Source organism: Rutidosis leptorrhynchoides, chromosome 6 (genome assembly GCF_046630445.1).
Source record: "Rutidosis leptorrhynchoides isolate AG116_Rl617_1_P2 chromosome 6, CSIRO_AGI_Rlap_v1, whole genome shotgun sequence".
In the NCBI taxonomy this organism is placed as follows: domain Eukaryota; kingdom Viridiplantae; phylum Streptophyta; class Magnoliopsida; order Asterales; family Asteraceae; genus Rutidosis; species Rutidosis leptorrhynchoides.
The window spans coordinates 177,066,593-177,079,688 of record NC_092338.1 but is presented as its reverse complement, the minus strand read 5'-3'; the positions used below and the strand labels follow the sequence as shown (position 1 = coordinate 177,079,688).

Genomic DNA, 13,096 nt, shown 5'->3' with positions numbered 1-13,096 from the left:
CCTAAGCTTGAAGAAGATATTATTCACCTTTTACCGATGGCTCCGATTACTTTCCAAAGAATGGAAGAAACAAGAATCAAGGAATTGAAGCCTGACTTTAGCCGAAAGCTCATTTGTCATCTTGCCAAGGAGGACTATCGATGCCCAGCAGGTAATGCTTGGAGGAATGAGGATTCAGACTCTAACTATGAAGTTATTGATGAGGAAGGTGAAGGTGATAATCAGAGAGCTGCTGGTAATGTTCAAGGAGGAGATAAGGTTGATGACGAGATTATTGAGGGTGACGATGAAGCAACTGAGGAAGATGCCAGTTTGACTCAAAGGAAGAGGAAAGGAAAGGATCCTATGCCCGAGCAACCAAAGATGAAGGAAAGAAGAACGAAGTATCCTTATGATACACCTCAGAGATCATCACAGGGAGGTTCTAAACAACAGGTTCTGAGAAAGCCATCCGGGTTTATGAGAGAAGCAAGAACTGCTGTTACCTCACCTAAACCTGCTACAACATCCCCTCAGGTCACTTCGGATGAATACAAGACTCAGCAAAATCTGTTGATGTCTTTGATCACGAAATTAACCAATCTTGAGAATCAAGCCATTGAAGATAAGAAGCTCAGTAATGCTAGGATTGAATCTTTAGCTGATGAAAACAAAAAGTTATCTGACAGGTTGGATCGTCAGAAGGAGAGAACAGATAAGCTGAAGAAGAAGTTTTTTACTGTGAAGAAGGAGAACAGGGAGAAGTTGAAAGCTTTGAATGAAAGAATCGAACAGCTTAACACGGGTAAAACCAAGTTGATAACGGAGAAAGGAGAACAGTATTCTTCTGATTTGGGTGAAGACGTTGAAAGAGATGATGATGAAGAAGCTGGAACTGAGGAACCCTCTTTTGATATACCATTAGTGATACCTATTTGAAGTTTTAATGAATATGGTGAGGTCTTTACTGCTGAATATTATATGAATTATTCAAATGTTTTTAATGATGCAGAAAAGGGGGACAGTCCACCAAGTGATTTCCCAGTGGAACAGCTTGCTGCTCTAGCATACGATAGTGAAAACGATACAGAGGATGCAGATACAGCTGAAGCTGAAAACAAGGCTCCACAAGAAGAGTCATTTGCTAGTATCCCTCCCGAATCAATCTAAAATATCAACTTAAGTGATTTCGATAATTTGTTTGCTGATGAGAAGAGTGAAGATTCTGTTGGTAAGGAAAGTGTTAAAGAGGATGTGATTGTTGAATCCGAGGACGAATTTGTGACAGAATCTGATGATGAAGAAGAAGAAGAAGAAGAAGTTGAGATTGTTATGCCTTCGCTTGCACAATACTCTCACCCGTCACTCAATACTTTGAAAGACTTTTTCAATTTGAGTAGTGAGGTGAAAAGAAAGAACTTAATAGATCTAGAACAGGCGAGGAAGGTATACAAAGAACAAGTGAAAGATGTTGATGTGTTAATTGAAAGAAACAAAAAGTTCCGTCATGAGAAACTGCTTGCTGAGAAAAGGAGAAAAGAAACTGAATTGAAAGATAAGAAACTCCGAGCCGAACAAGCTAAAGCCGAGACATGGAATGAGATTAATGAATGGTTCAAATAAGATAGGGTTAAAGTTAACAGAAATGTTGTAGAAGACGAAGTCCGTCAGAGTTGGTGGAAAAAGAACGTCGTTAACCCTGATCAAGTAGACAAGCCAGAACTCGAGCCAAAGTTTGTTAGTTTTTATGAGAAAGGAAAGAGAACCAAGAAGTATTCCAAGGGTAAAATACTGAGCTGGGGTTACTTCAAGGAGATTAATTTCTTTGCTATTAAGAGGGAAGGAGGAGTAGATTATATGGCACGTCCTAGTCACTTCAAAACTCTACCTTACTTCGAGATTATGCAACTTGCGAAGCTGAAGATGTTGAACGCTGAAGATAGTGACATTTCCCGATGGTTTCAGAGAAAACTGAGATATGAATACAAGATAGGGAAATGGGATATCTTTAGGTCAACAGCCACCAGATTCTACATTCATCCAATAAAGAAGAATTCTAAGGGAGGACCCGTTCGTGTTGTAAAGTTCCGTCCAGCTAAGTATATGAAGTAATCTCCCTTGATGCCCTTACCCAAGGATATTTGTAAAAACTTCAGATGGTGGTTCTATGATGAATTATTAGAGGAAGCAGTAATCTTGACTGCAATTGAGAAGGATGATGGAAGCATACAGTTCGATAATGTGAGGATTCTAGATCCTATGTGGCTGGGGAACTTGTTGAGATTTGATGTGGAGACTCTTCACCGCAATCACATTACGGTCAGAGATGATCGAAAGGAGGAAGCTATGAGATATCAACGTGTGATCGATGTTCTCTATGCGTACCTCAACAGAGAAAGTGATGCTCAAAGCTCAAACCAAGTTCAAGCCAGCTGATCTATGTCGGATACCGTGTTGCTCGTTTGTATTTTGTTTTTGATGATGATGTATTTAAGCGAGAGAGAGAATCTGGATATACACTTGATGTTAAACTGATGTTACTTTTGGACTTATATGTATTTCATGGACATTTACTTTATTGTAATCGATGGTCTAGGTCCTAGGGGGAGTTGTTGATGCATTTTATGTAAGTCCCTAGACATCTAACATACGTCCATTGTAGGTGCAACAGTTTACAAGATACCATGATCGCTCGTTGTTATCCTATCTGTGTTTATATGTGGTTTCAGGTACTACAGGAACGCGATAAAGATGTTTGACTATGTTAGACTTAGTCAAACATACGAGTGAAGCATCACTCGTACGGCTGACAGGCTCATACGCACGGTTGATGCTGAGCTAAGTCACAATTATAACCTAAATAAGAAGATACGAGTGAGTGATCAACCGTACGGCCGATGAGACCAACTCGTACGAGTGATGGATGACATGTACGGTTGAGTCAACAGCTGAGGTATATAAAGGTTTATGTTCTTCATTTAGGTTAAGCCTCTCTCACACACAATCACTCAGATCTGGTTCACCTGATCTGATTCTCTCTCAACCCATATCACTCCAGGTAGTGAATAATAGCTCTAGGCATTAATCTAATCACAATCCTTGTTGTGGTTTGACTAATTTAATCCCAAAAAGCTTCCCATATTCAATTTGATTGGTTTGATTCACTAATTCCGCCATTGTGTGAATTAAACCTGTTGATCTCGAAGTTCCTAGTCATGTTTCATCATTCTCGAAGACATTAAGAAGATGTTTCTAGATACGATCGATGAGAAACTAGTTAATGTGGTTAGGGAACAAGTTAAGCTTGTTCTCCAAGGGATAATGTGGAGAGACGGGACTTCTTTTATAAGAATCTCAAGGACTCCCAACCTCCCACCTTTGATGGTGAATGGGACCCACTTAATAGTGCCCGTTGGATCTCCGATATGGAGGGGGCTTTTCGTACATGTGAATGCCCTCTCGATAAAAAGATGAGGTATGGTTGTAGCATGTTAAGAGGTGATGCTAAATTGTGGTGGGACGCGAAGATCCAACTTTATGGCAAAGAACAATGCATGGAATTCACTTGGGATGAATTCAAGAAGGAGTTTTTCCATGAATACCGAACTTCGTCTGATCTTACAAGGCTTAAGGACGAGTTACATTCCTTGAGGCAAGGGTCGATGGATTTGAACACTCTCAAATCTGTTTTCTTGTCAAAGACCCAATTTTGTCCGGAGTATGTCAGGAATGATAAGATGTTGAAGGAAGATTCTTACCGAATCTTGAACGATAACTATCAAGAAAAGATTAGTGTAAGTGTGGTAAAAAGCTTTGATGAATTGTTCATCATGGCAAAGGGTTTTGAGGTGCTCATTTTGAGAAAGAGTGGCTTTACTTTCGGAAAAAGAAAGTTTGAGGGTTTGAGTCATTCGAACTTTTCAAACAAGAATAGCAAGAAGGGCTCTGAAGGCATTGGTAGTGTGAAGAGGGGAAATTCCAGTGGTCACGTGGTCACTTGCTACAATTGTGGGCACAAAGGTCACATCTCTCGTGATTGCCCGAAATTATCATCTACACCCAAACTCACTTGTTATAATTGTGGTAAAGAAGGGCACAAGAGGCCGGAATGTCCCGATTTGAATAATGACCATGTTAAGAAGTTAGAGAAGACGGCGGGTACAGCTAGGGGACGCAATTACTTGATGACCAATGATGAGGCCAAGCAATCCAATGAAGTCGTCTCAGGTACTTTCATGGTTAACTCTAATCCGGCACGGATACTTTTTGATAGTGGTGCTAATTTGTCCTTTGTGTCGCCTCAATTTGTGCCTAAGTTAAATAAACCGCTAGCTAAGTTAAGTCATCCGGTAGAATTCGAAATAGTGGATGGTAAAACGGTGCTAGGGGTTGATGTTTGTAAAAATTGTAATGTTGTGTTTGGTACCGAAACTTTGAAATCGATCTCCTTCCGATGACTTTGGGTGATTCTGATATTGTCGTTGGTATGGATTGGTTCGATCGTTATAGAGCCGATATTGTATGCCATGAAAAATCTATTCGTGTGAAGGCCCCAAGTGGGGGAGAGTTAATTATTCATGGCGATAAGCGAAGAAGACTTGTGCCGATATGCACTTTTACACGGGCACGTCGTTTCCTTGTTAGTGGTGGCAGGGCTTTTCTTGCCCATGTTGTTGATACTCGTGATGAGCCACCACCCATTCGTGAAATTCCGGTGGTAAATGAATTTGAAGACGTTTTTCCGGATGAGTTACCGGGTGTTCCGGCGGAAAGACAAGTTGAATTTCGCATTGAGTTGGTTCTGGGGGCTACTCCCATTGCTAAAACTCCTTATTGTTTAGCACCAACGAAAATGCAAGAGTTGTTAAATCAAACCCAAGAATTACTTGAAAAGGGTTTTATTCGACCGAGCGCTTCTCCATGGGGTGCTCCGGTTTTATTCGTGAAGAAGAAGGATGGTAGTATGCGGATGTGTATCGATTATCGGGAGTTGAACAAAGTGACGATCAAGAATCGTTATCCATTGCCTAGGATTGACGATTTGTTTGACCAACTCCAAGGTGCAACGTATTTCTCTAAGATCGACCTACGGTCCGGCTATCACCAAATGCGGGTCCGTGAGGAAGATATCGAGAAAATGGCTTTTCGAACGCGTTATGGGCATTTTGAAATCGTAGTTATGCCTTTTGGTCTTACAAATGCACCGGTGGTCTTCATGGATCTTATGAACCGAGTGTGCCAACCTATGTTGGACAAGTTGGTAATTGTGTTCATTGACGACATACTTGTCTATTCGAAGAGTATGAAGGAACATGAACATCATTTGTGAAGTGTGTTAAAGACGTTGCGGAAGGAGAAGTTGTATGCTAAATTCTCCAAATGTGAATTTTGGCTAAGGGAAGTTCAATTCCTTGGCCACATTGTGAACAAAGATGGTATTCAAGTAGATCTGGGGAAGATAGAGACGGTGAAGAGTTGGGGACGACCGACTACGCCTACGGGAATCCGAAGTTTTCTCGGATTCCCCGGTTATTATCTTCTGTTTATCCAAGACTTTTCTAAGATTGCTTCCCCATTGACGAAGTTGACGAGAAAGAATACGAGATTTAATTGGGAGAATGAGTAAGAAATTGCTTTTCAATTGTTAAAAGAAAAATTGCGTCGAGCTCCGGTGTTAGTATTGACGGAAGGTGTGGAAGACATGACGGTTTATTGTGATGCTTCTTTAAATGGGATCGGGTGTGTTCTAATGCAAAGGGGTAAAGTCATCGCTTATGCCTCTCCACAATTAAAGGAACACGAAACGAGATATCCGACTCATGATCTTGAGTTGGCGGCGGTTGTGCATGCGTTGAAAATTTGGCGCCATTACTTGTATGGTGTTAAGTGTACGATTTATTCGGATTACAAGAGTTTGAAACACCTTTTCGATCAATGAGATTTAAATTATCGTCAACGTAGATGGATGGATATGGTGAAAGACTATGATTGTGAAATACTTTATCATTCGGGTAAGGAAAATGTGGTCGTGGATGCGTTAAATCGAAAGAGTCAACATCCGGCGATACGAGTAGGATCGTTACGCTTGATTATTAATAATGATTTTCTTGTAAAGCTTGGCGAGACTCAAATCGAAGCTTTTGTTAACAATAAGCATGAGGAACGAATCGTGGGACAAATGGAGTTTATTACCTTAGGTCCGCATGGTTTGTTATCTTTTTAAGGAAGGGTGTGGGTGCCTAAAATGGGTGATCATCGACGAGTGCTACTTGATGACGCACATAAGTCAAAGTATTCTATTCATCCGGGCGTGACGAAAATGTATTTTGATTTGAGGAAAGAGTATTGGTGGCCGGGCATGAAACGTGATGTTGTTAAGTATGTCGAACAATGCGTCACGTGTTTGCAAGTGAAAGCCGAACACCAAAAGCCGTATGGTAAGTTACAACCGTTAGAAATTCTGAAGTGGAAATGGGAGCACATTATCATGGATTTCATCACAAAGTTACCGAAGACGGCGAGAACCCAATTTGACTCAATTTGGGTAATAGTTGATCGATTGACGAAGAGTGCCTTGTTTCTTCCCATTCTGGAAGCGATATTGTCGGAAACTTTGGCTAAGTTGTTTATCAAGGAGGTGATATCGAGACACAGGGTTCCTATATCTATTATTTCGGATCTAGATACCCGTTTCACATCGCGGTTTTGGGAGAAGTTTCATGAAGATATGGGTACACAATTGAAATTGAGCACGGCGTATCATCCTCAAACGGATGGTCAAACCGAACGTACGAATCAAACTTTGGAGGATTTGTTACGGGCGTGTATTATTGATTTCGGTGGTAGTTGGGATGAGCACTTACCTTTAGTAGAATTCTCGTACAATAATAGTTATCATACTAGTATCGGGATGCCACCTTATGATATGCTTTATGGGCGGAGGTGTCGAACTCTGATTTGTTGGGGTGAAGTGGGATAAAGGGAGATCGGGAGTACCGATTTGGTTTTGGAGACGAATAGCAAGATTGATATGATTCGGGCTCATTTGAAAAATTCTCAAGATAGACTAAAGGCGTACGCCGACAAATGAAGATGACCGATTGAGTTTCAAGAAGGTGACATGGTGATGCTTAAGGTTTCTCCATGGAAGGGTATTATTCGATTTCGAAAACGGGGAAAGTTAGCTCCTCGGTTTATTGGTCCTTTTAAAATTTTAGCTCGTGTTGGTGAAGTTGCATATCGTTTGGAATTACCCGAAGAACTTGCGGGGATCCTTAATACATTTCATGTTTCCCATCTCCGTAAGTGTCTTGCGGATGATTCTTCATGGATGCCATTAGACGAGATTGAGCTAAACAACATGTTAGAATATGTTGAGGAGCCGATTGCTATACTCGATGAGAAGGTCAAACGGTTGAGGAATAAAGAGATGAGAACTTATAAAGTTCAATGGCGTCGTAGTAAAGGTTCCGAGTTTACTTGGGAGCCCGAAGAGTTCGTATATTTAAACAGAGGTCAGAGAGTGATCTGAGCTTGGTGCGCTCAGCGCACACATAGGGGTGCGCATGGCGCACTCTTCACTGTAGCCGGATTCGGTTCTTTTAATCAGATATATTGATGGGATTTTTGGTAATTTCACTTGTGGACGAGTTTAAGGCCAGTAGGTCAGATTTTGGGGTGTCATTCACTCCATTTCCAACAACCTTATCCTATCCACTTCAATTTTAGAGAAAGAGAGTGAGATTCTTGTGTGAGAAAGCTCAAACAAAGGAAGAAGGAGCTAGTTTTGAGTCTTGGCTTGAATTATAAAGTTGTTCATCTCCTCTCTAGCTACGTTTTAGTTGTGGTGGTATGTTCTAACTTTGATTTCCCTAATTTAATTTGTATAAGGGTTAGGGTTTGGGTTAGTGATGAACATAAAACCCATATTTGGTGATTTTGGGTGTTCTTGGGTAAGATTGAGTCACGAAGACTCAATAGTAACTAACCTAGGGTTTCAAAGTGTTAAATGAGTTATATGAGCCTAAAATGGGTTAGTTAATTACTAGCACACCTAGATATTTAGTAAATGGGTGTATGTGGGTTTGTGAATGACCCGAAATGGGTGTGTTGACCTTAAAGTGGTTAAATAGGTAATAATTGACCTAATTCGGTGAAATGGGTATAAATTACCCTAAGTTTATGTTATTTAGAGTTAGTAGACTTTAAATAACTAGCTTTAGTGATTTAAGATGAGTCTTGGCCATTTAAGGGCGGTATTGGCGTAACTGAGTTATTTAATGCAATTGGGTCATTAAATGCTAAAGTGTAAGTAATGTGGTTAGTTCCACAAGTTATGTATTGAATGTGTACTTAATGTATTAGGTACTTTGCCTTGAAGCTTTCGGAAGTGCATAAGCATCATCTTGGTGTTAAGGTGAGTGGAATAAGTATACATGTATGTATATAATGTATTTATTTGTAGGGACGGATATGTGTTGTCCGAGTTAGTGATATATGTTGTTGTACACTAACGGTTCCTAAGAACGGATATGTGTTGTCCGAGTTAGTGATATATGTCGTTGTACACTAATGAATTTTATGAAAGGATATGTGTTATCCAAGTTAGTGATATATGTTGTTGTACGCTAACGGTTTTTGTGAACGGATATGTGTTGTCCAGGGGTTAGTGATATATGTTGTTGTACAATAACGGTTGTTATGAACACCGATGGGAAATTCGAGTACCATTCCTTTATACAATTGGTTAACCATGGTTGTGTAAATTTTGTACTAGCATATTTAATTGTGAACTATATGCTTTTGGAATCGCTAGCTTATTATGATTGCGGATGTTGGTATATGCATAATGTTTGCATAGTTGTCGAATTGCTAGCTAGTATGCGGTATTATGTAAGTGATTGCAAGTAAGTAAGTTATATATGTATATGTATAATTATTGCATTCACAAAGCTTTGCTTACCCTCTCGTTGTTTACCTTTTCATAAGATCGGGCGTTGACAAGGGTAAGGGCATACGGTTGGATTAGAGATTCCCGCTTGTTTGATAGGGGATGCTTTTGGATGTATTAGCTTTTGAAGTTTGACTGAGAGTTGGGTAGTTTAACCCCCAAACATCATGCTCTAGTGTCGTTTGGAAGTTAAACTATTTCGGTTGAAACTTATACTTTTGTACGAAACTCGTATTACGGCATATGTGGGCCCGTTTTCGTAAAACTTATTTTATGATTAAATCATGTGAGTTTTAACTATTATATCATGTTGTGAAAAGCGTTTCGTCTAAATATGTCGGGAAGTGGGAGATCATTAATTGAAAATTTACAAAACCGGACAAAAGCTGTTTGGGCCTGTGCGCGCCGCGCACCCTAGGGTGGTGCACGTGGCGCACTCTTCTGACATAAAAAAAAATAATTTATTCCGCGTGTTCGGTTGGTTATTGGTTTGGGTTGTTACAAAAAAGTCTCGTATAGAGGTCAAAACCTCGCAACGAAATCAATTAATATGGAACATTTATAATCAATATGAACGAGACATTTCACCATAAATACTACGAACAATATTAGTCCAAAGAGACTCGGTTTCGGTATAAAACCTCCACCACCACTTACCCAATAAAGCTAAGTTTTTATTTTTTAAGGAACCAATATTTAACCCCCCGTTATCATATGAAGCGATAACATTTTCCCACTTGACCCACGAGATTTTTTTACCCGAATCTACCCCACCCCAAAAGAACATTCTTCTCAGACACGCAATAAGTTTTATCACACGAGACGGAGCACGAAAGATAGAGAAGTAATACAAAGGTAGACTATTTAGGACCGATTTTATAAGAACTAATCTTCCCCCAAATGAAAACGTTTTCATTCTCCAACTCAACAATCTAGCCTTGATTTTATCAATGACTGGGTTCCAAGCATCCGATCTTTTCATATTTATACCGATTGGGAGACCAAGGTAAGTGAAAGGAAATGTGCCAACTTGACAGTTTAAAAGCCGACACACCTTTTTTACCTCCTCATCACTAACACCAATGCCATAGAGATGGCTCTTATGAAAGTTAACCTTTAAACCGAAAGCGAGTTCGAAACACTTAAGAAGGTTTAGAAGGTTATGAGTGTTTGTATGGTTCCATTTCCCAAGGAAAATGGTGTCATCCGCATATTTCAAGTGTGAAACTAAGACTTTGTCATTTCCCACTTCAACACCATTAAAAGGACCCTTTTCTGTTGCCGCTTTTGTGAGTATGTTTAAACCTTCAGCCACGATTATGAAGAGGAAGGGCGAGAGGGGGTCGCCGTGCCTAATTCCCCTACCCGGAGAGAATTCTTTTGTTGGGGAGCCATTGACTAACACCGAGATGGTTGCGGATTTGATGCAAGTAAGTATCCAACTCCTCCATTTAACACCAAACCCCATGGACTTCATTACATCCATCAAGAACTTCCAATTGAGACAGTCAAATGCCTTCTCAAAATCAATCTTGAATAGGATGCCTTTTTGTTTTTTCCTTTTCAAAAAATCGATGGTCTCATTTACAACTAAAGCACCATCAAGTATATACCTTCCTTTTAGAAATGCACTTTGCTCAACACGAGAGTCGGGATGAACCTTTTGATTCTATTTGAGAGTAACTTAGCGATTATTTTGTAATAGCTCCCAATTAGACTAGTCGGCCGAAAATCTTTGAGTCCACATGGTTCAGCAACTTTCGGTACCAAGGTAATGAAAGAGGGGTTACAACCTTTGGAGAGTTCCCCATGTTTCCAAAACCAAACAATCGCATCAATCAATTCAATTTTTATAAATTCCCAGAATTTTTTGAAGAGCCTCATATTGAACCCGTCCGGTCCAGGTGCCTTCGTGCTACCACAATTAAAGACAGCTTCTTTGATTTCTTCTTTCGAGAAGGGGGTTTCCAATGCCGAGGCATTTTCAGCAGAGATGGAGGGGTAAGCGAGGTCACACAGGCTCGGTCTTTCATCATCATTTTCTTGGAACCGCTGTTGGAAGTGGCTAAGTGCTTCATCTTTAATAGTCGTAGGTGAGTCTACCCATATACCATTAATATTCAACCCTCTGATGTTACAATGGTTGTTTTTTCTTTGAATGACCGAGTGAAAAAAGTGAGTGTTTTCATTGCCTTCAAGTATCCACTTGATTCTCGCCTTTTGCTTGAGCATATCACCTTTCATCTTCTCCTTTTGTAGTCAATTTTTGCGGTTATCTCTCCATAAATGAAGTTCATCCTCATCAAGAACCGTGGTTTCTGCTTTAAGCTCGAGGCCGAAAGATTTTTTCTTTAATGCCTCAATCTCGACATCCAACTTATCGAATTTATTTCTACTCCAAACTCTTAGTGCATTCTTAACATTCTTGAGTTTGTTTCGGAAAATACAATCTTTTCGAGTAATTTGTGGAGCAGGAGTTAACCATGCTTCTTTGATAACATGCTCAATATCATCTTCATTATACCAAGCGTCGAAAATTTTGAATGGTTTAGGGCCGAAATCCTTTGCTTGGTTATTTAAGACGATTGCACAATGGTCCGAGTTTTTCCTTTCGAGGGCCGTTGATGATAAATCACTCTAAGTTTGAAGAAAACTCTCACTAATAAGAAACCGACCCAATTTGCTGAATTTCGTCCCATCATCACAGACACGAGTAAAGATCCTTCCACCCAACGGAATATCTATAAGTCTATTAACTGCGATGAAATCATTAAATCTACGGGCTCTATACTCAATGAAATCACAATTGAATCTTTCTTCACTTCTTCTAACCTCGTTAAAATCTCCACAAAGAACCCAGGCATCATGCCTACCATCGAGGATCTTATTAATTGATTCCCATAATTTGATCTTGTTTGCATCGTCGTGAGGACCATAGATATTAAGAATGTTAATTGGGTTACAATTTTCACGCCATATACCCAAAACCCCGATTACACAGTCTAAACGAATGACGCTTTTTGCCTCAAAAAATCTTGAATCCCAAATTAGAAGTTGCCCACCTGAGTTCCCTACCTTTTCTTTCTGGATAAATTCGCAGTCTGATGAACCCCAAATCAAACAAATCCATCCCAAGTCGATTGTGTTAAGTCTAGTCTCCTGAAGGGCCACGAAAATAGGTTTTTCCTTTTTAAGTAAACTTCTTATCCAACCTGTTTTATCCTCTTTACTCCCGATAACTTTTCATACATACAAACATATACATAATATACATAAATTATTTAATTATTATATTATTATTTATTTATTATATAATATATAATAAAAATATTATCTGCGCTCAATTACATTTTCTATACTTGACCTTTATTCGCTCAATAAAAATAATAATAATAATAATATTAATAATAATAAATAATATTATTCGTAATTAGTTTATAACTCGTGCATTCGCGAGATTTTAATAAATCAATGTTAGATTGAATATATTTTTACATGAAATGTAAATTAATAAATGTATGACAAAATTACGCCGTTGATTCCTAAAATATGTTTAAAATTGCACGTATGAACGTGCTATTTCTTTCTTTTTTTTTTTAACGCGGATGACTTAATTTTTTTTTAAAATTGTGTGGTTGGTACCTGACACTAACAAACGCTTGTATAATTCTGTGAATTGCTTCCATGTGCGCCTGACATGATTGGTAATCCTTTCTTCATTTCTCCTTTTGAACTTCAGCTTCTTGCTATCAAAATCAAAAACCCCAATTTTGTTATAAACACTAATATATTTTCCCAAATCAATAACAACGTGTGTAACAATTCATGAAAATAATTTAAATTTTTCCTAAAAAGATAAAAATTTCATGATTTTGAACGATATTGTCAAATACTAATCATTAGTGTTGTAATTATGTTGAAGTAGTCTTTTATAACGCGTTTAGTGATCGTGATATATATTAATTTTGTATATTATATAAATCAATTATAAGTTATTATTACTTGTGTACAGGGCTGACATCCGTGAGCGATGTACAACCCCTTATATCAAGGACTCACTCGAATAACTTTCTATTCATTTGGTGGCACCAGTTACTCGTCAATTGGTTAATTTGTAGCCAATTTTTAACCAGCAGATACCAACGACTGCGAGTTATAAAAATATAT

At 38.9% G+C, this 13,096-nt stretch overlaps 1 protein-coding gene across 1 annotated transcript; it reads right to left on the bottom strand.

Moving 5' to 3' along the window:
- Positions 1-11,188: 11,188 nt before the first annotated feature.
- LOC139854273 (uncharacterized) lies at positions 11,189-12,649 on the bottom strand. The gene is made up of 3 exons (XM_071843587.1): positions 12,583-12,649; positions 11,590-12,168; positions 11,189-11,442 (listed from the first exon to the last, which is right to left on the bottom strand). Exons 1-3 carry the CDS (start codon positions 12,647-12,649, stop codon positions 11,189-11,191), a joined length of 900 nt encoding a protein of 299 aa, XP_071699688.1.
- Between the last annotated feature and the right edge of the window lie 447 nt (positions 12,650-13,096).

Bases quoted from the DNA above. Each gene is read 5' to 3' on its own strand.
- LOC139854273 (XM_071843587.1), bottom strand. From the start codon at position 12,649: ATGAAGAAAGGATTACCAATCATGTCAGGCGCACATGGAAGCAATTCA. The intron at 12,169-12,582 runs GTTAGTGTCAGG...ATGTATGAAAAG, and splicing joins ACAGAATTATACAAGCGTTT to TTATCGGGAGTAAAGAGGAT. The intron at 11,443-11,589 runs GTGAGAGTTTTC...GGTATAATGAAG, and splicing joins ATTGGGTCGGTTTCTTATTA to ATGATATTGAGCATGTTATC.